This window comes from Dasypus novemcinctus, chromosome 14 (genome assembly GCF_030445035.2).
Source record: "Dasypus novemcinctus isolate mDasNov1 chromosome 14, mDasNov1.1.hap2, whole genome shotgun sequence".
Lineage (NCBI taxonomy): Eukaryota > Metazoa > Chordata > Mammalia > Cingulata > Dasypodidae > Dasypus > Dasypus novemcinctus.
Genome location: NC_080686.1, coordinates 48,678,279 through 48,704,457, shown reverse-complemented (window position 1 = coordinate 48,704,457; position 26,179 = coordinate 48,678,279). Strand labels below are relative to the sequence as shown.

General features: G+C 40.0%; 1 protein-coding gene and 1 long non-coding RNA gene across 2 annotated transcripts in view; one reads left to right on the top strand and one right to left on the bottom strand.

Annotated features, from left to right (window-relative positions):
* Window positions 1–418: 418 nt before the first annotated feature.
* Window positions 419–26,179, bottom strand: part of ATP6V0D2 (ATPase H+ transporting V0 subunit d2) — a 71,302-nt gene continuing 45,541 nt past the window's right edge. Inside the window, exons 3-8 of the mRNA XM_004474757.4 lie at window positions 17,356–17,534; window positions 15,964–16,043; window positions 14,008–14,085; window positions 4,587–4,763; window positions 3,293–3,370; window positions 419–1,193 (exon numbers count right to left, since the gene is read on the bottom strand). Of these exons, the coding sequence (XP_004474814.1) occupies window positions 1,032–1,193; window positions 3,293–3,370; window positions 4,587–4,763; window positions 14,008–14,085; window positions 15,964–16,043; window positions 17,356–17,534 (754 nt within the window). The 3' untranslated portion in view covers window positions 419–1,031. The remainder of the gene's footprint in view (window positions 1,194–3,292; window positions 3,371–4,586; window positions 4,764–14,007; window positions 14,086–15,963; window positions 16,044–17,355; window positions 17,535–26,179) is intronic.
* LOC105744296 (uncharacterized) lies at window positions 4,919–15,996 on the top strand. Its single transcript, XR_001117420.2, has 3 exons — window positions 4,919–5,091; window positions 14,469–14,592; window positions 15,554–15,996. It is a non-coding gene; the product is annotated as an uncharacterized lncRNA (long non-coding RNA).

The following is a 26,179-nucleotide window of genomic DNA, read 5'->3' as shown; positions in this document are numbered from 1 at the left end:
ATTGTCACTCCTCTGTGTCACTTTTTTTTGTTGTTGCATCATCTTACTGTGCCACGTCTCCACTTGGGCCAGCACTCTGCTTGGGCTAGTAGTCTGCGTGGGCCAACTCTTTGCTTGGGCCAGCTGCCTTTACCAAGAAGCCCTGGGAATTGAACCCTGGACCTCCCATATGGTAGATGGGAGCCCAATCACTTGAGCCACACCCACTTTCCCTCAGGAATTTATTTTTAACAAAAGGATTGGGTGGTGTTTTTACTAAATTATTTTTCCAATCTTTTTCTGGTCCTATTAACCAGTTCTATACAGGTTTTGTGAAGAATCCATACCCTGCAAAATGAAGCTGTGAATTATTCTTCTGAGTCAATAAATGAATACATATAGCTGGGGGTTTTCTTAGTCAAAACACGAAAGACTCACAGAAGAGAAATGTATCTTTTATTTAAAGAAATTCATGCAAAACTAATTTATAAGTGGTAGCCTTAATGACAAATTTAACACTCTTTATATCTAGGGAATATGGTTTGGAATCATGTTGCTTTTCCAAGCTTACCAGATCAAAGTTCATTTGAAAATAACAGCTATAATATTTCTCATAAAATGTGGTCCATGTTGGCAACATACAGTTTTGGACTTTTATGGACATAGGGAAGGAAAGAAGAGTTAAGAAATATTTTTAATTCAGTATTTGGGCCCATGGAGCTGCATGGAAAAGCAAGAGTAAAATGTTTCATTAGGTCTAATTTTTAACACAGCCAAACAAGAACAGGAAACGTATAATAGGGTTAATTAAAATTAATGTTTAAGGCACAGAACAATGAGACAAATGTGGAAATAAGATTTGAAGTTGTAGAAAAAAGAAATGCTTTGGTTCAGGGTTGTTTTACTGTGTTTCCAGTGGGTCTACAATTTGTGAATGAGCAACATGATTTACTTTTGTGTAGCCCAGATAATATAACACAATTCCTTTTGTTTTCCTCTATAACTTAGTTTTAACATTTATGATTTTCTGCCTTTGGGGTCCCCCAATTCAGTTATAAAATTGGAATGTAACTGTTGATTTTAGTTCGATGTCTCTGTGAAATGCATTCTGCTATCCACACAATATTTCTCATTTCTTGTTCCTTCAGTTTTACGTATGCATAAAACACGCCATAGTGGAATTGTCTGTTGAAGGCCAGCACATTCATTTGTACCTGAGGAAGGATAAAAAGATAACAAACTATCAACTTGCTTGGAACAAACTATTTACTGCAAAAGATTAAGTTACAGATTTGGCACTGAATCTGTGCAGTGCTCACTTATATTTAAATAGACAACATCCAAGTTGGACCAGTTGGAGGGAATCAACTCAGCAAACCAATGGGATAGTGTCAATCTGCAGACAGAGGTAGAGACAACAGTAGTTTAAAAAGAAAGTTTGTATAACCTTGAAGATATCATGTGTGAAATAAGCCAGGCACAAAAGGGTAAAATCATATGATTCCACTTACATGAAATACCTAGAATTTGCAAATTCATAGAGACAAAGTGGATTACAGGCTACCAGGGTCAGGGTGGGTGGGGAATGGGAAGTTAATGCTTAATGGGTACAGAGTTTCTGTTTGGGGCGATGAAAAGTTTTGATAATGATGATAATGGAAAAATAATACTAATATTAAATTGTATATATGAAAGTGCTTAAATGGGAAATTATGTCATATATAGGTTACCACAATAAATGTAGGAGAGCTTCTGGGTGGCGATGGGGGAGCAGCGTGTGTGCGTAACTTTGCAGTAATACTTATTTAGCTTCTAGCTAGTGGGCTCATCTAATTTAGTTAAAGCTTTTCTCCTTCGCCATGAGTTTTGCAATTTTGAAAAGGCTTCTAGGTTGGCTAAACCCCCTCTAGGGCAATGACAAAGGCCCCTCGAATTCAGACTGAGTGATATTTTAAGCTTTCTTGGGAGGCTCTGCAGCAACTTTACATACAGTGAATTGTTTGTTCATTTTTTTCTATAGCAGGTAGGTAAGCAATAGGTAAATTTCAAAAAATAAGTATTTAAATTGGGGTAAAGTCTGAAATGGAACAATTCCTTTATTCTTTTCCATTTTGACATTTAGGATGGAAAGAGGAGGAAAAGTATTAAGACCCTCAAGCACCTTGGAAAAGTGAAATAATCAGTGAAGTAATTAGGAAGTAGAGGCCCCAGTTCTCAATAACAGAGACTCATTTTCTCTGCCAAGGACGGCTTCCTTGCAGCCTCCTTTGCAGTAATAGTGCAACGGGGTGGAAAAAGCCCCAGCATATAGGGTAAAACTTGCACTGTTTTTACTTCTTTCCAGGATAAAGACTAGAAAGCTTGGAAATATCTGAAGAGCAGACCTTTGAGAAATGTTTCCATTCTGTCCTTGGAGCAAATCTAACCCTAAAGCTTTGATACATTTCAGAGTTCCTTGTTATTTCCAATCAGATTGAGATGGAAGGGTCAAAGTTTTCAGAGAAATGAACAGAATATTCTAGAAAAGTTCTCTAGATTGGAGGGGGAGGGGGTTGATGGACCTTATTTGGTACCAAGAAATATCCCTTTGTGTTGAACTGTAGAGTGAGTAGCCCAGGAACTGACTATAAGTAGGTTAAGCCTTCTACGTTTTTAAGGGAAAAAGAATAATCTAGATCCCCTGGATGGATTTCCATAGAAATAATTCCTAAGGATTATAATTGTCTCTGAGTTAGAATTATAAGCATGGATCAACCTCTTTTTGAAGAAGAGATGGAGAAGATACATCTAATAGAGCAGAGTTTCTTAACAAGGGGTCCATGAGCTTGAACTGAAATTCAAAAACCATTATTCTTGTGAGGACGTGTTGGTGCTGTGGTGTATTTATTAAACAATACATAGTAATATTAGTAATGTGACTTAGGAAGAGGTCCATGGCTTTCACCTGACTGGCAAAGGGGTCCGTGGACCAAAAAAGGTAATAGAGTGGATACCATGGGGAAAGGCAGTCTTTGATCATGATGATGCTTAGCTTTGTGCCTCTGTGAGAATTAATTATGTATTCACTGCATTCCTCCAGAGCTCCACTGAGTGCGTTTCTGTTTGGCTAGGGCAGTTCCACATGAAGGTACCACTTGTGAGCCACAGGGGCCTGGCCCTCTAGGAGGAGATACTAATCTACTCTTCACGATGCCCTGCCAAACTATGAATGTGCCAAATCATTTGGTTCAAGAAATTGTAAAAAACAAAAACCACCTTTAAAATCCCAAGAGAAAAAGAGTATACAGGCTAATAGCATTTCCACTTATCATACCTCATACTCATAAAACACGTCCTCCAATGTCTTTCCCCCATTGTCATCACCTAAGGCCTCGAACAAAGGCTTGTATACCTTAAAAACAAAGTTAATTTCATAAGAAATTTCTATTTCTTATACATGAATATATTTCATATATTTCATATATATGAATATGTTATCCATTATTTTAAGTGTGCATTTATACTGGAAGGCCTAAATGTTTTTTTGTAGGCTCTTTGGCTTCTTGAGGAAATACCTTCAAAATCCAAGTATCAAGAGAGTGTGGGTGAAGTCTAACCTATTGGCTTACTCAGACCTGCAAGGCAAAAGGCAAAAGTAATTCCTTTTCTCAGTGTCCACAGTTTGAACTAATTTCCACCTGTAACTTCTCAGGACTGGAGAGGCACATAATAAAGGCTCAGAACACTTGTGGTTTGATTAGTATGCAATTTGGAGATGATAACTGATAATTCCCATAGAATTTTAAGTATGGAGGGGGTAGAAATTGGGGAGAAGCTAAAAATTTAGTATTATGCAAAAAAGCCTCATGTAATTACATATGAGATGCTATAAAGGTTTATGCACAGTTTGCTGACCTCTTTCCTGGAAGGCTTCAGAAATACACAGGAAAAGATGAGAGACATCTATCCTAGTCCTGGAAAAGTTACCTGGGGGGTTTGTATATGTTACTCTTTACATATCAGAGGAAACAGTATGGGGGGCACTGTGTGTATCTTTGAACTCAGACACATTAGGCTCTTCAAGAGCAGCTGGAAGCTGGAGTAGAGGAAGGACACAAACAGCTCTATTTCCTTTCCCTATTTCTGGCCACTCAGCAAAGGGAGTAGTATATACTGACACGTCCATCTTCTCCCTTGTAGTCCACATAGACATTCCGTACCTAACCTTGTTTACCCAATGGGCACTTGAAAGGACTCCTGGGCCAGACTATTTTACATAACTTTGACATGAGCTCATATTTCCAGAACACTGCAGCAATCTCTTGGGGAACTTGCTTTATCAAGCACTTCAAAAGAAGTGCTCAAATGACCACTCCTTGGAGATTTAAACAAGTACTTACTTGACAGGAACCTTAAAAAAAAAAAAGAAAGAAAGAAAACACCAGATTGGGCTTGAAACTTTAAATGTTTCTTTGGGAGAGGCAGTAACACCAAGGACATGGCTTGCTACCTTAAAAGATTTTCACTGCTTTAGATAAGAAGTGTCAATATGATGGGTGACTTCTAGAGCACACATGATAAATTAACGCATGCCATTGGGGATCATAAGGTATTTAGGGAGCACGTACTCCGTAATGGTCCGCTACTCTCTTCATCTGTTCAAAGTCGTCTGCTTGGGCCAAAAGATGCAACCCCTCAGGATAGAGCTTGCCACAGGTGGGGTAGAGGGACTCCCGGTCATCTTTGCTCAATTCAGTGCCAAAGGAGTTCAGGGTGATGATAAACGCACGTCTGTCAGCCTCAAACTGAATTTACAAAAGATAAAAATCAGTGAAATCTAATCACCTACCAAATGCCATAGACAGATCCCCATGTAGGCAAATTCATTTTCCTTTCCGTATCTAATTATAATACCGACATGTGATATTAATGTTCTCTTCTTCTGATGGAGTAACTTTAACTTGCCAGAAAAGGAGCACACAGCAGAGACGATGGCCTATGACTCTTGAAACGCCACTACGTAGTTCCCAAGCACCCTGAGATTAGCTGATGATGCGTCTGTCGTGTAGGTCACTGGAGTCACAGGAATCTCTTCCATAAAAGTGGGACTAACATCTTGTGGAATAGAAAAATGTAAGTGAAAATGCCTAGCAGGGGGTTTGGGACAAAAAGTGCTGGTCATATGTGTCAATATCTCTTAGTATAATTTTAACAATGGATATAATGAAATTTTGTTCTACCTACCATTTGCTTGTACTCTCATGGTTTTTTCTCTGTGTGCCAATAAATTTAGCTCTGTAGACAATTATGTGGTTGGGGGCAAGTTAACTTCCTCTCAGGGCCTTGGTTCCCTTAAATGGAAGTGAACAGGTTTCGGCTACGTGATCTTGAAGTTAGGGCAGCATGCACTCATGGCTGTCTTTTCTGTGCCTGAGCTCTCATCTTTCAGCTAGCCAGTCACTCCTCAAAATTCCGTTTCTATTCCTCTGGTCTCCACGTTTCTACTGTCTCTTGGCTCTCTGACCGTTCCATCTCGTCTGTTGTTCATGGGCTCCTGCCCTGCTCACCATGGGGTTCGCCACGGTGTTCTTCGGCTAAGTTACTTTTTGCTATATACCTGAAGCACGCTGCACTTACCACTTTATGTATTTTTAAATCTGTACATGTATTTCCCCCCCACTATATGCTAATCTTTACAGGCCCATGTCCCTTTTTTTTTTTTAAAGGAGGTACTGGGGATTGAACCCAGGACCTCGTAGAAGGGAAGCCGGAACTCAGCCACTGCACTACACCCACTCCCCCATCATTCATTTTTGAATCTCCAGTGCCTGACACATAGAAAGATCTTAACTATTTACTAAATCATTGACAGAACAGTTTATGCCAGTATTCTGTATAACGTTGCTACTTAACGTGTTTCATGGATCAGTAGCTTTGGCATCACCCTGACGCTTGTTAGAAATGCAGAGCCTGGGGCCCCACTCCAGCCTACTGAACCAGAATCATGATTTTAAGGAGGTTCCAAGATAATTCCTATGCTGGAAAAGAACTGCTCTAAAATATTAAGTTTGCTCACTTTTCAACTAATTAGCCAGTAATATAGTCAGATTTGCAACAGATTTTACCGGCTTGTGTTAGAACAGGTATTTCCTATCAGAAGTAGAGTGAATCCGATCCTTTTGATTTCATGGAAATTTTGGGTGAAACAGAAAGCAGGGGGTTTTTATTTGGAAGCAAACGCAGCTGCCTCTGGCTACTGAAATAGTCTTGTCAGGAAGTTTAGAATGCCTAGGGATGAGGGAAGAAATGCAAGATGGAGATTTCATGGCAATAAGAAACCTTGGTTCAAGAAACCTTGAAATAGCCACGGTGGTGAAAACAGCATGGTATTGGCATAAGGAGAGACACATAGACCAATGGAATCGAATTGAAAGCTCTGATATAGAACCTCACATATACAACCACATAATATTCGATAAAGCCACCAAACCCTCTCAACTGGGAGAGAGTGGCCTATTCAACAAATGGTGTCTGGAGAACTGGATAGCCATATGTAGAAGAATGAAAGAGGATTACCATCTCACACCTTATACAAAAATCAACTCAAGATGGATCAAAGACCTAAATATAAGAGCCAAGACCATAAAAACCTTAGAAAGCAGTGTAGGGAAACATCTACAGGACCTTGTAATAGGAAATGGATTTATGAATATCTCACCAAAAGCACGAGCAGCAAAAGAACTAATAGATAAATGGGACTTCCTCAAAATTAAAGCCTTCTGCACCTCAAAGGAGTTTGTCAAGAAAGTAAAAAGGGAGCCCACACAGTGGGAGAAAATATTTGGCAACCATATATCTGATAAGAAACTTATAACTTGCATATATAAAGAACTCCTATATCTTGAAAATAAAAAGATAAACAACCCATTTAAAAAATGGGAAAAAGACTTAAACAGACACTTCTCCGAAGAAGAAATACAAATGGCAAGAAAGCACATGAAAAAATGTTCCAAATCTCTAGCTATCAGGGAAATGCAAATCAAAACTACAATGAGATACCATCTTACACCCATAAGATTGGCAGCTATGAAAAAAACAGAAGAATACAAGTGCTGGAGAGGATGTGAAGGAAGGGGAACACTCATCCACTGCTGGTGGGAATGCAGAAGGATCCAACCATTCTGGAGGACAGTATGGCGGTTTCTCAAAAAACTAGCCATAGATTTGCCATATGACCCAGCAATACCACTGCTGGGTATATACCCAGCAGAACTGAAAACAAGAACACAAACTGATATATGTACACCAATGTTCATAGCAGCATTGTTCACTATTGCCAAAAGTTGGAATCAACCCAAATGCCCATCAACAGATGAGTGGATCAATAAAATGTGGTATATACACACAATGGAATACTACTCGGCTGTAAGAACAAACACACTACAAACACATGTGATAACATGGATGAATCTTGAGAACCTTATGTTGAGTGAAGCAACCCAGACATTGAAGGACAAATACTACATGACCTCAATGATATGAAATAAACAAGCTGCCCTAGATAGCAAGAGACTGAACGATAGGCTTACAGGAAATCGGAGGGAGGAGGAAGGATATGAGCCGATGTCTGCAGGGGTCGAATTTAAGACGAGATGGTGGTAAGTATGAACACAAAGAAGAGATAAAAGGGGGGCAAGGGGTTGCCTTTGCTTGGGGCTTTGCGGGTTTGAGGGTGGCTGGGGAGGGACGGATGGGTAACGTTGCCCAAAAGTGGGGGGAGGGAGGGGTAGCATACGAACCAGGAGAGGGTCAGGTGTTGGTGGAGAGTAAAATGCCAAGAAAATCATATCAAAATATAATAAAGAGGGTTACCTGTTTAGAATGCTCGGAGGGGAGGGTCTGATGCAGGACGGGCTCCTGGGGAATGTCTAAATGCTCATTCTGCCAGAGTGGGTGACACCATGGGGTAGAAACCCAAGTAGTGAGAGTGGGGGTGGACCCACATCCTGGGGAGGACTAATGCCATCAAATAGAGGGAACTGTATCCCTCGAGAGAAAGGGTGGCTCCCAGGGCATTGGGGCAGTTGAGTAAGTTAGGACCTGAACACTATTCCATCTATCTCTGGAATTGGCTCCTCAGGAAACGGAGGTTGGCTATCACTGAGGACACCAAGGTGGAAGGGAAAATGGATGTTAAATGTGTGGAACCAAAGTAAATGGGGGGTAAGAGAGGAGTTTCTTGAGAGTACACAAGGATGGATATAAAACGTAATATTACACTATAACATATAGGAGATGACAGACTGACAATGTAAACCATAATGTAAAACATAGGATAACTAAAAATGTAAAGAACTGTGTATCCTAAAGTATGCACCACAATGTAAGCACAGATGTCACCTTGTTAGAAAGCTAATGTCTCAGACTCTGTACATCACTTTAAGTAAATATGATATGAATAGGGCGTAAGAGTATCACTGTGGAAGGGAAAAGGTTTTCTGGTGGATGTGTGGGAGTGCTGTATATTATATATATACATTGCTGTGGTCTAGGACTCCTGTGAAGAAAAGCTGAATAATTAGGGGGGGGGGGGGGGAAAAAAAAAAGAAAAAGATAGGATGTGGAATTTTTTCAAGTCAACATTCTTTATCTAAGTTCTTTATCTAACTTTATCCAAGTTCTTTATCTATCCTTTAAACTCATCGCTATATGCCATTCTCTAGTAAGGGACCATGAAATTACATTGGGCTTCAAATTTCAGGGAGTTCTGGATCACAGAGTGTTTCAACAATGGCAATGGAGGGATACTGGTATGGGGTACCAATGACAGGTGATATATGGCTGACAGGGAGCTGTACAGAACATATGTCCAGGGTGCATGGTAATGTTTGGATATACTCATAGTGGCAACAATTAAAAACCACAGTAGGGGGGGTACTGGGTTCCTGGCCAGTGGTGCTCTGTCGTGGTCCCTAGGGGAGCAGCGACAGTCTCCCAGGTACAGTGGCGGGGACCGGGAGGGAGTGAGGGTTCAACAGTGAGCCCCTGATGCTAATGACTATGCTTGTGAGCTGATAAACCCAAAATAAGAACAAGGCCTAGAACAACTTTGTGCCTGGGAATTTCCTCCTGTCAGCCTTCATGTTACTCAAATGTGGCCAGTCTCGAAGCCAAACTCAGCATGTAAATGCAATGCCTTCCCCCCAGCGTGGGACATGACACCCGGGGATGAGCCTCCCTGGCAACGAGGGACCACTATCAACTACCAACTGATGATGCAACTGGAAAATGACCTTATACGGAAGGTTCAATGCGGATCAGCAGAATATCCATGTCTACATAAAATACCATGACTTTAAAATGCTGTTTGACCTAAAGTAAGGGGGAAATGGAAAGGAGAAATGAGTTTATATGGCTACGAGTTTCTAAAAAAGAGTCTGGAGGCTGGCAGAAGGTTTGCCCTCATGCACAACTGAGCAGAGTCAGAGAGACAGATAAAGCAGATACAACCCCCAGATATTGGTTCCCTTGAGGGCTAAAGAGACCCATGGGAGTTATGGTCATGGCCGATGGGGTTAACTACCAGGGCAGATGGCCCCTCTTTGGAAATGGTGTTTATGTGTGATGAATCTGGACTCAGATGGGATCTCCCTTCATAAGACCTTCATGCCAATGTGCTGGAGGTGCAGTTAATGTTGGGGTTTAAGATATATTTAGGGGATTTGAATCTCTGGACTGACAATGTGATAGCCAGATCCTGAGCCTCAACAGACTCCAGCACCTACAATCTGATTTATTGGACTACCACACTCAGCTAAGATGGAGTTGAAGAAGGACAACCACCACACCATGGAGCCTAGAGTGATTACAACTGAAAATGGGAGGATTGCATCCAGCATCCAGGTGGAATCTGACCCTCCTCTTGACATAGAGGTGCAATGGACACAACCAATCCAATGTCCACATAGAAGAGGTGGCATTGGAATGGGAAAAGTGGACATAGTGGACGAAGGGTATGGGGAAAGGCAGGAAGAGATGAGAGGTGGAGGCGTCTTTGGGACATGGAGCTGCCCTGGATGGTACTTCAGAGGCAATCACCGGACATTGTAAATCCTCACAGGGCCCACTGGATGGAATGGAGGAGAGTATGGGCTATGATGTGAACCAATGTATATGAGGTGCAGAGGTGCCCAAAGATGTACTTACCAAATCCAATGGATGTGTCATGATGATGGGAACGAGCGTTGTTGGGGGGGGAGAGGGGGGGGTGGGGGGATGGGGTTGAATGGGACCTCACATATATATTTTTAATGTAATATTATTACAAAGTCAATAAAAAAAAAAAAAAAAAGAAACCTTGAAATAATTAGAGCAGGAGGAACAACAATGGAGGTAAGCGTGCTAGATGTTCCCGAATGTGCTTTTACGTTTAAGATCTTACGATGCAAGGAGAGAAATAGGGCAGTGCAGGCAGCACTATAGACATGTAAGGCAGGAGACCATTTGAAGGAAGAAGCTGCATGAGGAAAAGCATGGCATTTCGGGGAGATGTTCTTAACTCAAATATTGGGAAATAGCTGGAGAAAGGATGGAAAGGTAGCTGGAGAGAAAATATGAAGAGTTTAATATGATTGACGCAATGGTTACCTGAACCCTCCATATACTTTCCAATTCCTTGCCTTTGCTAACACTTCTTCCCCATGTCTACAAGGCACATACTCCATTCCACAGCCCTGCAGGTTGAAAGCCTACCTGCACTTGAGGGGCTCATTCAGATGTCAGCTTTTCAAAAACTTGCCCTCTTTCTTCTCTAAATGAATAGGATTTTCTTTGAACCTCTATTACACTTTAATTTACCTTTAATTATAACTCCTGTTATAACTATATCTAGCTTGCTCCTCCCAATCTAGTCTAGAAGCTCTTGATGTGCATCCTCTTCTGGAAAAGAACTTTAATTCTGGAATTGTATAAGGACTATACTGTTCTTTAAAAGTCCATAAGCAGATAGTTTGCCACTACACCTGAATGTAATAGAGAGTAAATGAAAGAAATATTAGTCACACTTAACCCCTATATCCTTTGCAGAGGTTTGGAAGGCTGAGTGACACACTGTAACTTGGATGTCTTCAGTCTTTCCCTTTCCACTTCTCTAGCTCCTCCTTAAAAATACTTATTCATTTTAAAACCATGACTTAATTTTTTGTTGCTGTTGCAAGAGAAAATGCACTGTTGCCTTGTGAAATGACTCTTTCAAAATCATCAGTTGACAGAGTCGAGCTGATCAGGCCACACATTCTTGCCAGTTTCTTACATGAGGAAGGATATACTTGGTGGGAGCCGGTGGGTGGAGGTGTCAACGGCAACGGAAGACAGAGACTTGAAGTGCAGTCAAACCCAGCCTGATTAGCAGCGTGTGCTGACCAGTAGAGATAAAATACATTCTGTGTTTATTTTTCACTGTGACTCATTAACCAAGAGAAGGGAAAAACAAGGCAAACAGTTAATACTTCATTGAACTTGCCTTGAACATGTTCATATGAAGTTACAATCTTGTCATTAGGTCAAATTTTCTCATGCAAGCTTAGGTTAATGTTCTTTTCTACCATATTAAGTCTTTGCAAATCTCATGTCAAATGAGATTAAATGGTAATATATGCTCTGCAGTTGCACAAATAAAAAGTCAGGGTAATTACAAGATTTAGAACATTTGTGTAAAGTCAAACATCTTCTGATCATATCATTAGAAAGATAATTGCATGCCAAGTGTAGCTGATATTTCCATGTAAATGTATGAAGACAATTAAATGGATTTATTTTAATTCTGTTTGGAAATAAATTAACTTAAACATGTTAGTATTATGGGGATGAGAAAGGGGCAACGAGACACTGGTCATATAGTAATTTGATCTGATCACATCTTCTCAGTGACAAGTATTCATCTAATACTGTGTGTCCTTTATTACATTACTAAGGATTATAAAAACAATTCTATTTCTGATTCTTATAGTACATGCATTATGATCTTGCTTAAGAATTGGCACTTATTTTACACAAAAGAATTGTGAATGGTCAATTTACTGTAGAGGTAATATGGCATATTGGATAAGCATAAAGACTCTGGAGCCAGGCTGCCTGGGTTCAAATCCTGATTTACTAGCTGTGTGATATCGGGTTAAGTTACTAGCCTTTTCTGTGCTTCGGTTGTACCTTCTGAAAAAAACAGATACCAGAATAGCCACTTCATTGTGTTGTTTTGAGGTCCAAGTGAATTAATGCACATGAAATACCTTAGGATTATACATGGCACATAATAAATGTTAGCCATGATTAGTGTTATATTGTATATATTTTGTAAAGTTACAAATTTCAGCATAATTTTATGTCACATTTTGTGGGTATAAAGTCCATAAACCATTTCTAAACCACAGGATTTATGCCAGGTAGAAAGTATACATCTTAGCCAGAGATAATGTGACTTCTTACAGTATGACCAGTTGCTAAGTTTACGAAGGAGAAGGAGAGCTTCATAGAGTCACTATGTTTCTCATTATAAATGTAATCTATAAAAAGATTTGCTTACTTGCTGATGTTCAACATGCCAAAAAGAAATGTTATTTATTGGATACCTAATATTCCTTGGAGTTCTCCAGGGATAAGATTTTTACTTCAATAATTATTTTTGCTTTAAGAGTTTTAAAAGAGGATAGCGAAGAATCTTTAATTGAAAAATTTTTAATGACTAGATGCTCTGAGGGGAACTAAGATTATATATAGTTTAAGATCATTAGGCTAAAATATATGTAGATGAAGTTATTCAGGTTTTTTTTCTTTTTTGCCTAAAGGGTAATGCTTATCAGTCTTTTCTTAAAAGCAGAGAAGTCACTGAGTTTATCTAAATATCGATGGGCCCATGAAATCACTGTAATAGAAAATCTAATGATTAAAGGCATTTTTAGATCCTTAGTTTCAGAGGGCAAACTAAGGACTTAGAAAAGCCCAAAATGGTATTTTTTATTTAAGCGAATTAGGAAATTGGTAAAGGATCTATGAAAAACAGTATAAATTGTGCCCAGGTTGCCTCACAGAACCTTCTTACCTCTGTTCCCAAATCTCCTATGTATCTGTAGACCAACATTAGTAAGCAAGAGGATCTCTGAGCACAGATGAAATCCGTGGTGATAAAAAGGAATTTTAAAAGAGTATAACATCAACTAAAGAGGAAGAAACAGACAGTGGCAATTGACATACAACTAGCTAGCTGTGAGTCCCTTACTCCAGGGGGTCTGTCTGCTCAGGGCTGGGATGCTTGAGGTTTGTTAGGGACAGCACTTGGAACTGTGCATGGATGGAGCCACAGAGGGCTTTGGCATTTTGTTGTGGGGTTTCTGGCTACCTGATGTACCTTTTTTCCCCTGAGGTACTGGATCCTGGGGATTGAACCTGGGACCTCATATGTGGGAAGCCAGCACTCAACCACTGAGCCACATCACCTCCCCTGAGTTGTTTTTTTCATTTGCTTGTTTTTTTCTGTTTTCAGGAGACACTCGGAATGGAACCCAGGACCTCTCCTATAGGAATGGGAAGCAGGTGCTCAACCATTTGAGCCACATCTGCTCCCCACCAATGTACTCTTACTGGAACGAATGTGATTTTTAAAAGAGTACTAGGGAGTAGGTGTAGCTCAGTGATTGAGCGTCTGCTTCCCATATATGAGGTCCCAGCCTTAAAAAAAAAAGTATCTATAGTCCAATTGTTCATAGTATACAAAGTTTTACTAATTATTATCTATATTATACATCAAAATTAATAATGATGAAACCCTTTAAGCATTATTTTTTCCTAACTCCAAAATAACTCCTCCACATAGAAAACTTAGAACATACCACTCTTAACTAAAGACATCAAACTAAATGATAAATTGTATTACTTGTTTTATCTCTAAATAAAGTAGCTTCTAAGATTAAAGAAAACAGAAATTAGGGCTGAATAAATGGAAAGTGTCTAAGAACATTATCTGGCATAAAAGAAAAAAAAATCAAGGACTCTTACCTCAAGAATGGGACACATAATTTCTGCTGTGACATCACCATGATTCTTACAGAATGTATAGAATGCCTCAAGGTAAGACTTAAAAAGAAGACATAAAAGAATAAAATGAATATTTTCCTTCTGGAAGTTTCTAGATCAGCTTTTCATGGTTTATTAAATGCTTTAATGGAAATTGAAATACTTCTCCCATAGGAGATATTTTATAATACATTTGGTACAAACTTCCACATTACAAGACATTGCAAGGACTAACAAAGAACTCCACAAAAGAATAAACTTAATTGTACTTAACATACCCTATAATTATTTAACAAGCTCTTTTCTGTATGGCTCATGGATTATTTCACATGACTAAGTCTTTCCCTTCTAATAGAAATGCTGAGCTCTTTTATGGGCAGAATCTAGCATCAAGCTCAGCAAATAACTGGTCCTATGCTGACATTTAATCTCTTTTTTCCTAGGAGACCCACTTTGGATGACTTTGAGCATGGGATATTTTGGAAATGTAGGAGTTGGGCTGCAGGGCTAGACTGACTGTGTTTGAATCCCAACTTTATTACTTGGAAGCCAACAGACTTCTGCTAAGTAAACCTTACTTTTCCATATCTTAGTTTTCTTATTGGAAGAATGGGATAGTTCAAATCTCACAGTTTTGCTGAGTACAGTGAGTTAGTGTGTTTAAATTGCTCAGAACATCCCCTCTCAATATAGAGATGGAGTGGACATAACCATCCCAGGGTCCACAGGATGGAGGAATAGAGTATGGATTAGAATGGATTTACTAATATTCTACTATGGAACTATTGTGATTAGGAACGGAAGAAATTGTAGCATTGATGTGGAGAAAGTGGCCATGGTAGCTGCTGAGGATAGGAAGAGAGAAGAACAGATATGATGTGGGGGCATTTTCAGGACTTGGAGTTGTCCTGGGTGGTACTGCAGGGACAGGTGCTGGACATTGTATGTCCTGCCATGGCCCACTGGGTGGACTGGGGGAGAGTGTAAACTACAATGTAAACCCTCTCCATGTGGTGCAGCAGTGCTCTAAAATGTATTCACCAAATGCAATGCATGTCCCATGATGATGAAAGAGGTTGATGACGTGGGAGGAGTGGGGTGAAGGGGGCGGGGGTTATGTGGGGACCTCTTATATTTTTTGAATGTAACATTAAAAAAACAAAATAAAGAGAGAGAGAGAGAAAAAAAAAATTGCTTAGAACGATGCCTTCTGTTAGCTATACCTCAGGGAAGCCACCTCTGAGTTCATAAATCTCTTTATAAAAAGGAAAACTGCCTGAAGTACAATGCTTTTGAGAGACCATGTGTTCCGGCATATCATGTGCAAGTGCACACACATATAGTAGTATATATTCAATTACTAAGATAAGCCAAGGATGAATGAAAATGGACATATTTTGCTTGGCCTATAATATAACTACTGAAATGTTGGCAGCACAATCCAGACAGACAGTCAGCCAGATTATGGAAAGCAGTATGTATGACTTAGCACACAATATGATCATCCTAACATGCTGCATTCTTTCAGATTAAAAGTGTGCGAGCAGCTGAACTGGAAGATCTAGAGAATCTCTTGGAAGATCAAGGACAGAGATGAACAGAACATAAGACAGATCACTCTGTATGCTGGTTGCCTTAAAATGGATCATCTCTCACCACCCCCACCCCCCATCCATCCAAGCAGCCCCTTTTATAGTCCAGGAACTGTGCAAGGAGTTTGGGATACAGACAAGAATGGGGCATGTTATTTCCTCTCAGTCTTGTTAGGTGGGGGAAAAAACAAGCATGCATTTAACTAGAAGACAGGACAGGATTATACGAGCTATATTCTAAACATATATAGCTTAATCGTAGAAGTTGGCTAAAGGGCAATGTAACTATTAATAAAGAATTCTAGTTATGCTATATTGTTAAAGACATATTTGGGGTAACAGTTACCTTGTACAGCTTATTGCGCAGTATTTCAACATTCAATGCATCCAGAGTATTTTCAGACATGCAGTCTTGAAAGAATGGAGCTGAAAGCAGAAGTTATCATATGAAATAGCTAATCAAAAGTGTGATTATAAAGTGTAAAAAAAGGTCTCCTGAACATATCACCTTGAGCTCACTCCTGACTGGAAGACTGTGGAGATGCAGTCCAGACTGGATCAGGCAAACAGTAAAGGGAACAGGAGATCTTTAAGCCTTTACTCACTGCATGTGAGCCCTGCCCTAAACACTGGATATATTTAGCTGAATTAATCATCACAACACTTTGGGACTATTCACTTAAGGCCTACTTTTTGAAGTCCCTTCATTATTTAAGACAGTAATAACATTTACTATTTGTGGCCATATAATATACCAGGCACTGAGTTGTAAGAAAACTCTCTTACTTTTCAGAACTGTCATACAGTAAGATATTATTTCTAAAATGAGGAAACTCAGGCAAACTGAATTGCCCAGGCCACTGGCCTAGCTTCACACCCATGGCTGTCTGATTCCAGAACTCAGGCTCTTTCCACAATGCTATGCTGCCTAAGTGTTGAAGACTTAATGATTTAAAAAATTGTTTTAAAGGGCAACTACTCTGACAAATGATCAAGAGTGAATTGTTACTATCCAGAGTGCTTGATAATATTAAGTAATGTTTGTGAAATTATCCCTTTAACATTTTGAATGTACAACTACTTTCAGTGACAAATCATAAAAACAATTAACATTCATTTCATCATTGCTTCAGGTCATGTGACATATGCTCCAGATCATCTCAGAAAAATGCCATTCCTAAATTTCCTAAAATGAAATGCTTTCTCTATGCAACCTTATTTAGACAAAAGTTTAAAATGGAAGATAAAGAACAAATCAACAAACAACAAGCAAAACAAACAAGGAAACCAACTCAGGGGAGCTGATGTGCTCAGTGGTTGATCGCTGGCTTCCCACATACAAGGTCCCAGGTTCATTCCCCCGCCCTAGTACCATAAAAAAAGAAAAAAAGGGGTGCGGTGGGGAAGGAACTAGTCATAAAACCCAACTAGCAAGTTAAGGTTTTGAAAGTTAGAAATTCTATCATTTATTTGCCATGCCACAGCACAAAGTACAAAGGTTTAGAGGTTGGGAGATGAGCTCCTAGTCTTTTGCTGCTACAAATGGTTCGTATTTGAGCCCAAGCAAGCTTCTTTAATCTTGATCAGGAAAATGAAGGGATGGACTAGATGATTCTCTAATGTCCTTTCCACGTCTAGGAATCTATATGACACTAAATTCTCAAAGATTTAAAGTGTATTTTCTGATGACTTTGATAACACACATAGGCAGCTATAGAATTGCTTTATGCACTCATACCTAATGGCGTTTCAACCAGAACGGCATGAAAGAGATCCGAGGGTGTTTCTGCGATGTTGACTGCCTCCATTTCCATGAAACTGCCCAATGGGTGGCACTTTATCAAAATTTCTTTCACGGATTTTTTTTGCAATGCACCATTCATCAGTAGAATCACATTGTCTATCATATAACTGCACCTGGTTTAGAAGTCACAATCGTTAGGGAAATAGCTGCATTGAGAATAAGAACATGCCTACAAGTGAAGAATACACACAATTCAGGTAGAGGTATGAGTCCCTTTTCACTTTAAATTCTGAGGTTTATGAGATATGGGATGTAGGTGGGGTAAAATGGTTAATTCTGGGGAAGGCATAGTTTGAAAAATCCTTCACTTTTATAGTAACTAATGAAAACTAAATAAACCTTCTATATTGGGAACATGAAGTAGATGGACCCTACACAGAAACTGTCAAATGCAGTGGGGTTAAAGATAAGGGCATGGCACTGTTTGGTTTTTATCAGAATGAACTATGGGCTTGGAACACTGAGAAACACAGACCCAGAGAATCTTACATCTACTTTGAAAACTGGTTATTTGAAACTGCAATGAAGCCCATTACTGAGGATTCAAAATTTAATGCTATGAAGTATTCTGTATTCCTTTCTTCCTATGAGGTCAGATGGTGAATTTTCCAGCTATATATATGTATTTTTTTTTTTTTTTACAGATCCCTAAAAGTCAGTCGGTTTATTTAATATGATTTGTTTACTCAGTATAAGCTCTTCCCAAGATACTCTGGATACATGTGCTTGTCTGATAATTTGCTTAGCACCTAGGCTGGACCAAGCAATGAGGCTGAGAAGTTAAAAATAAAAACAATGCCTTCTTTCACAGAGATCATTGTTTAGTGGAAGAACTGGGCAAAGAATTATAATAAATTACAACGAAATTTACCCATCTCTGCAAAAGAAATTACAGGGTAGTGTGAGGATTAATAGCTGGGCACTAACTAGTCTGAGAATGACACTTTCAAGGAAGTGACTTTCAAGTTGAAACTTGAAGAATGAGAAGGAGTTGTCCAGGCAAAAAGGACTGGGAATTGGAGTGTTTCAGAAGGAACAGCATGTGAAAGTCTCCAAAGTGAGGGCATAAGACTTGTTAAAGGAGTTTCCATTGCTCAAAGCTAACCATTGGAGGTAGGTTCAAGCTGAACATACAGGATCTAGAAAGTTGAGGAATTTGGACATTAAGGGTGATGGAAGACTGAATGGCTTTAAACAATGGGGCTGTTATGATCTATGTAGAATATGGATTGAAACAGGTGACAAGGGGAAGCATATGTGGTGACTGGGTTCCTGCCTACCACATAGGAGGTCCCTGGTTCAGTTTTTGGTGCCCCCTAATAAGACAGTGAGCTGGCATGACGGGCAGTTGTGGTGAGCTGACACAAGAAGATGATGCAACAAGAGACACAAGAAGAAAAACGTGTGACACAGCACAGCAGGGCGTGGAGGTGACTCAAGTAATTAGGCACCTCCCTTCTACATCGGAGGTCCTGGGTTTGGTTCCCAGTGCCTCCCAAAGAAACAAAGAAGATGAACAGACACAGCAAGTGCAAACAATGAGGGAGAAGGGAGAAATAAATAGATAAAACAAATCTTAGGAAGAAAAACAAAACAGGTGACAAGGTAAATATATATTAAGATGCTTTGAAAAAAGTTAACGTACTTAATTGTGAAAACACTGTGTAGTAGGTACCTTTATTATCCGCCATTTCACAGATGACGGAACTGCAGTCCAGGAGGTTAAAAAATCTAGCCCATGATGATACAGTTAATGAAAAGGAGAGCGGAGAATCAAACTCAGTCTGCTTCCAGGATCTTACTCTTAACTGTTACATTGTTGTGTGTTTCGTTGTCAAGGATGAGGCACAGGTTTCTAGGTTTAACACTTAGGTTGAGAAGAGAGTATTGGAAGAAGAGCAAGTGTGGTGGGGGCAGATGATTTGAACACAATGAGTTTAAAGTGCACACATGATATCCAAAAGGTGATGCCAAGCCAGCCTCAGAAGTCTGAGTCCTGAAGACAGCTGTGGACCAGAGACATTTGGGGGGGGGGGGGGGCGGGGAAGCAGGTAGTTTAAAGGCAGAAGCAGGCATCTTGGAAATGATTGGCATTACATCTTAGAGTGTATGTAAAAGAGTTCCATCCTGGGAGGTCTAGGGAAGTCCAACATTTAAGGAGACCTTGAAGGAGACTGAGAAGGAATGACTAGATGGCAGAAGGAAAACCAGGGGAGGGACATCACAGGAGTTCAAGGAAGAAGTGATCAAAACAAAGCCAACAGGGGTAGACCTGAAGAACATCCATGAGCAGCAGGTACCGAGGTCATCTGAGAATCCATTGAGGCCCTTTCAGGGAGTGTGGGGTGGGGGATGGAGATGAAGCAGAAGCCTGATCACTGTGTGCTTAAACTGAATAGGAAGTAAACGATACATAAAAAGTTCAAAATACAGGTGACTTCAAAGGAAGGGGGAAAAAACTAGACAAACACTCAGGGTCTAAAGAAACATTTGGTTTTTATTTTTAAGATGGGAGAGAAGCAAACATGTCTAAGGGTAGAGGGGAAGCGACAGTTGAGAGGCTGAGGTCGCAGACCCAGAGGAAAGAAGGGACAATCAGTTGATGAATTGAGATCCTCTAGGTTTCTTTACAGTGACGGAAGTCTTAACTACTGTCAGAAGTCAGACTTGAAAAATTATACCTTTCACTGGATAAAAATTAACCTGGACACTTGGAAGCTTTGTCATTGAATTCTGCTGCATGGGTTACACAATTCCTGTATAAGAATTCACTTCTGGCTAGAAAAGAGCCTCCTTCATTGTGGAACTTCTACAATTTATCCCAATAGAAATTCTAACTAAAAAAGTTTTTGAAGCATGCAATTATGCTTTTTAAAAAGCACATGACTATTAAGTTTCTTCATCTCCCAAACAGCAGTACCAAATTTAGACATTATGGAATTTTAGAATCCTTTTTATCTCTTGAAAGTGATATTAAAGTAGAAGTGCTTATTTAACTGTCCCTTTATGGCTCAAAGCAATTACCTAAGAGGGGAACTGCCAGCACTTAACACTCTTTAGCAGGCTCCAGACATTTAATTGTTCCCCACAGCACCACTGTATTATAAAAGCATATGAACTGCTAAATCCCAGTGTACAGAGGACTTAGACCAACGTTGACGGGCAACAAATGCCAATGCTGCAAATAAGGACTTAATCTGAGTAAGGACTTAATCTACAAGAGCTTTGTGGAATGGATTCAAATTTATTTCAACTCTTATTTAAGTGTCCTTGTTTCTCAAATGGGACAATAACACATTTCTCAGTGCTGCTCAGGAAATGAAGTGAGAGCCTGGGCTTGGCCCATGGGAGGGGTTCTCTCTCCGACCCCTTCCCCCGTCTCCCCTCATACATTTGCACAGGGTGTATGATTATAATTGGCTGTCTGGGCTAGCAGGGAATAATGGGTCTAGAAGACAGTTTACTTTCTCCAGATCATAATATTTATAGAATTTAGAATCACAGATATGGTGGTTAGGAACAAAATAATTGCTGATGTTGCCCAAGTAGCCTGAGCCTAAAGACAGCTGAGGGTTCACCTAGTTCAAACCCTTTATTTTATAGACTGTTGTGTTTTTTAGCAAAGACAGAGACAGGATTAGTGCCTGATGTAGATGGAGTCATGTTCCCATAGAGACAGGTTCAAGTCCTAACCCCAGTCCTGTGGATGTGAATTCATTTGTAAAGAGGATCAAGAGCCTATTAAGATGAGAGTGGAAAAAAAAAAGCAAAAAAAAAAAAAAAAAAAGATGAGAGCAAACTGAATAATCAGAGAGGGCCTTAATCCAGTATGATTGGAGTCTAACTTTCAGTCAGGGGTTCTTAACCTTTTTTGTTCCATGGACCCCTTGCCAGTCAGGTGAAAACCATGGATACCTTCTCAGAATGTAGCAGCAGATAGTTTTATGACACTCAACTAGTGTCGGGTCTAACAACTACCATAATTTCAAAGTATGGATGAGCATGAGTGATTTTTTCGAGATATGCAACAACTGTAATGTGATATGAAATGAATACTACATTAGTGAAGTACTTTCATAAGTGAAGGAAATGCTAGATTTCAGTTAGAGGTCAGAGAAAATAAAGATAATAAGTTATTTTTTTCAATTCGAGCTCACAGACTCACTAAAATCTTTCCATGGACCCCTGGTTAAGGCCTCCTGTGATAATCTGAGGAAATTTGGACATTGGAATAGGAGTGACATGATGACAGGAGACAGACTGCCATGTGATGGAGGTAGAGATTGATGGATTGCAGGCAAGCCACCCCCTTAGTGCTACTAACTTCAGAAAAGGCACGGCCTGCTGACACCTAGATTTTGGACTTCTGGCTTCCCAAACTATGAATTCCTGTTGTTTAAGCCAACTGGTGCAGGGTATTTGTTTTAGCAGTCCTGGGAAACGAAGACAGTGTCCACTCAGTCAGATTAATTTCTTTCCTAGTCATGGTCTAGACATCCATCTTCATTTTCAGCCTTTCTAAATATTTTATTCTATAACTGATATTGGTACCTGTAAAATTTATGAAATCACCTAAAACTGTGACAGAGTAAATTATTTAATTTTAACAATTAGGCACTAATAAGTTTTTAAGAAATGCTGGCTCTGGGAGGTTATTATGTGCCAGGCATTACAGTCATAGTCTCACTCAAGCCTCAACATTCCAGTATGGTAAGGACTGCTGGAGTCACCACTTCACACATGACAAAACTGAGGCTTAGAGGAGCTAAGACCTTGCTGAGGGTTGCACAGCTAACAGCGGCAGAGGTGGGTCCCCAAAGTCAATGCTCTGCCTCTTTGTTAGATTCCGATAAGATAGCATCAATCAATCAATATTTTAATATTTTCCTTTTGGACTCAGAACTCCTTTCACCTCTTGCATTCTAACATGTTGAAGGATCTTGGGGATAACTAAAATATATTTCCAGTAGAATAAATTCTGGGCTGATAACAGTTGTTAAATGATCAGATGATATAGGGTCATAATTTGGTGAATTAGGAACTGTTCCTCTAAGGATAAAATTTTTAGTATGAAGTGTTATTAGCAATAGCTGATGAATACCTGTCATTCACTAAGACTCTGGAATGAAACAGATCTGTGACGCAAAGACAGGTTCAGAAGATATTGGCCAGGCCCTTTCTGAAACTCTGCTACCAAGATGGTAGGCATAGGTAAAAGCTGGAGGACTTTTACAAATCCTTTCAGGATCCCGGTGCCAGATCTTGGAGTTAACATACATAGGTACCTCAAAAAATCATATTCAAGAGTCTAGTTATATTTTGGAGAGGAAGAAGATCACCACTGGATAGGAGGGAACTAGAGATTTCAGTAAGTTTCTAGAAAATCTAAAATAGAATCATATTGATGGACTAGAGCAAAAGAAGTCAGGGCAGAAAGTACACACGAGAAAGCAGCCTCAAAGATGGGGAGCTTACAGGGAGGGTGCCAAGCTTCAAGAGGTTCAGGAACAGAGACAGAAGTGGATTAACTACGAATAAAATGACTACACAGGCCAGTGCTCTCCCAAGTGGACTGTGAATACCCTAAGGCAGCAAGTTGGAGAATTTTTGCCCTGGGACTACACAAAATAATTGTTAAAAACCATGTACCAGGGAACAGATGTAGCTCAAGTGGTTGAGCACCTGCTTCCCATGTACAAGGTCCCGGGTTCAATCCTTGGTGCCTCCTAAAAACAAAAATAAACAAACGAAAAAACCAACTCTCATTGGGGAGTGGATGTAACTCAGTTGTTGGCCAGTTGCTTCCCATGTACTATGTCCTGGGTTCAATTCCCAGTACTTCTAAAAAACAAACAAACTATAACAAAACCAAAAAAAAACCCACTAACCAAACAAAAAACCTATGTACCATTCACATATTTTAAATTGACATGGAAATAGACTTTTTCAGTTTAATTCTGCAAAGAATAGAATTTCTGATATATTGTGAATGCCTGAATGTCTACATTTAAAATTGTTAAATTTCTCTTAAATTATCCAATGAAATATCACTACACTAGAGATGGGCGACCCACCTGTGGTGGTCTGAAGCTGCATGTACCCATAAGGCACGTGCTTAACCTCAGTCCGTTTCTGTGGGTGTGGGTCCACGGTAAGAAGGATCTTTTGACAAGGCTATTCAGTTAAGGTGTGACCCTCCTTATTCAGAATGGGTCTTAATCCTCTCATTGGAGTCTTTTATAAATGAAATGAATACAGAAAGAGAGAGAAAGCCACAGGAACAAGAATCTGAAAGCAAAGAAAATAAGAAGAGAAGGGGGAGACCAGCAGACACTGCCACGTGCCTTGCCGTGTGGCAAGGGAGAACAAGGGTCACTGGCAGCTGGTCTACAGAAAGAAAGCCTTGCCTTGATTTGGACATTTTCATGGCCTCAGCTAGAAGCTACTAAATTCCCACTGTTAAGAGCCAACCCATTTCATGATACCATCTTTGAGCATTCTAGGAAACTAAAATACCACCATTACTCACTTACAAATACATGCATGGTGGGATATTAGATTCCTTGTTTTTTCCTTGAAAAAACTTATTTCCACAATCTTAGTTTCCACTCTGCTAAGACAAACACCATAGAGTAGGTTGGCCTAATCAATGGGAATTTGATTAGAGACTAGGGCTTGCTTCCTCCTGGGGTCAGTAGCATTCTTTGCTGACGATCCTTGGGTTCCTTGGCTTTCTCATCACATGGTGATGCCCTCTCTTTTCTCTTCCAGGTTCCACTGACTTCAGCTTGTCCCTGTAGCCTTCTCTTCTGTGTTCAGTTTCTCTTGCTTCCAAGGACTTCAGTCCTTATTCTCATTCAGTTTGTGTACATCTTAATATCTTCAAAGATCTTATTTACAAATGGGTCTGCAACCAAATGAATGCAGATTAAGACCAGAATAACGTATTTTTCTGGGGTACATAATTTAACCTACCACGCAATGAAAGATTCCCTCTTTCATTTCCTTTCTGTTTCAAGAAATTTGGCAGTTCATTTAGGGTAGGCCTGCTAGTGAACAAATTCTTCGTTTTTCTTCATCATCTGAGAATGTCTTGATTTCCCCTTCATTCCTAAGGGGCATTTTCTCTGGATATAGAATTCTGGATTGACAATTCTTTGCTACCAACACTTAAAGAGGGTTGTGCCATTTCCTTCTGATTTCCAAGGTTTCTATTGAAAAATGTGCTGCCATTTGATTTGCTCCCCTCTCCCCACCAATAGTAAATTGTCATTTCTCTCTCATGGCTTTAAAAAGTTTTCCCCCTTTGTCTTCAGCTCTAAGAAGTTTATGGTGTTTCTTTTTTTTTATTTTTTATTTTATTTCCTCCCCCTCTGTTGTCTTCTCTCTCTCTCTGTCCATCTGCGACCACTTCTATCCTTATCAGTGGCACTGGGAATCTGTGGTTCTTTTTGTTGCGTCATCTTGCTGTGTCAGCTCTCCACGTGTGCGGTGCCATTCCTGGGCAGGCTGCACTTTCTTTCACGCTGGGCGGCTCTCCTTACGGGGCGCACTCCTTGCGCGTGGGGCTCCCCTAAGCAGGGGACACTCCCGCGTGGCAGGGCACTCCTTGCGCACATCAGCACTGCGCATGGGCCAGCTCCACACGGGTCAAGGAGGCCCGGGGTTTGAACCACGGACCTCCCATGTGGTAGGCAGACACCCTATCCATTGGGCCCAGTCCGCTTCCCTATGGTGCTTCTTGACCTGGAAGTCTTTGGTTTTTATCTTGTTTGGAGGTTCACTTAACTTTGAGTCATTTAAGTTTTTCAATCAGATTTGTGATTTGCTAAGTTAGGGAATTTTTAGCCAGTTTGTTTGAACAATTTTTCAACGTTTCCCTCTTTCTATTGTCCTTCTGGAAGTTATTACTTCAGGAAGATAGGCAAAGTCCCAGCTTCTCACCCGGCTTTCTCTAACCCACCCTCGTGGTGGGGGAGGGATGGTTCTTTACAGCCAGGCGAGAGTAGAAGTTTATGCTCCCCACTCAGCTTTTGCTGACAAGGAAGAAGTTGTAGTTTTCTCCTTCAAGGTGTTTGGTGGGAGTAAAGTGGTTATTATCTAGAGATTTTCTTGTCTTGCCTTTTTTTATTGGTCTGTCTGTGCCTGTTGCCATTTCTAGGTTGTAGGCATCTCTAGCATCCAATACAGGGTAAATGAGAAGAGGAAAACCTAGGGAACTCATTGCCATGTCATTCCTTGGGTCCCAAACTCCCTAGACAGTTTATTTTTCTCCATCTTTCAAGTGTCTTTTATGTCCTTTAAGACACCAAAAGTTCAAATTGTGCCTTGGTTTTATTTAATGCCCTAGGTTTTTACACCATGGGGCGATGCATCATAAAGTATGGTTTCGAATGGACCAGAGGTTTGCCTATCTTTTATAAGGTAGAAAAAGGATAGTTAGGAAGGGGAAGTAAAAAGGGGAATGTAGCATGATGCCTTGAATAAAGAACAGACACCTACAGACACTGAGGAAATTGGTTCCATTTTTTTTTAAGTTAACTTTTAGAAAAATCATAGAAGACAGTAAAGAGTTCCCATATACCATGCATCCAGTTTATTATGTTATTGAGATCTTACATTAGTGAATTGGTCAGCCAAAGGGATGCTGGTGAAAAATACCAGAAACTGGTTGGTTTTTATAAAGGGTATTTATTTGGGGTAGGAGCTTACAGTTACCAGGCCATAAAGCATAAGTTACTTCTCTCACCAAAGTCTA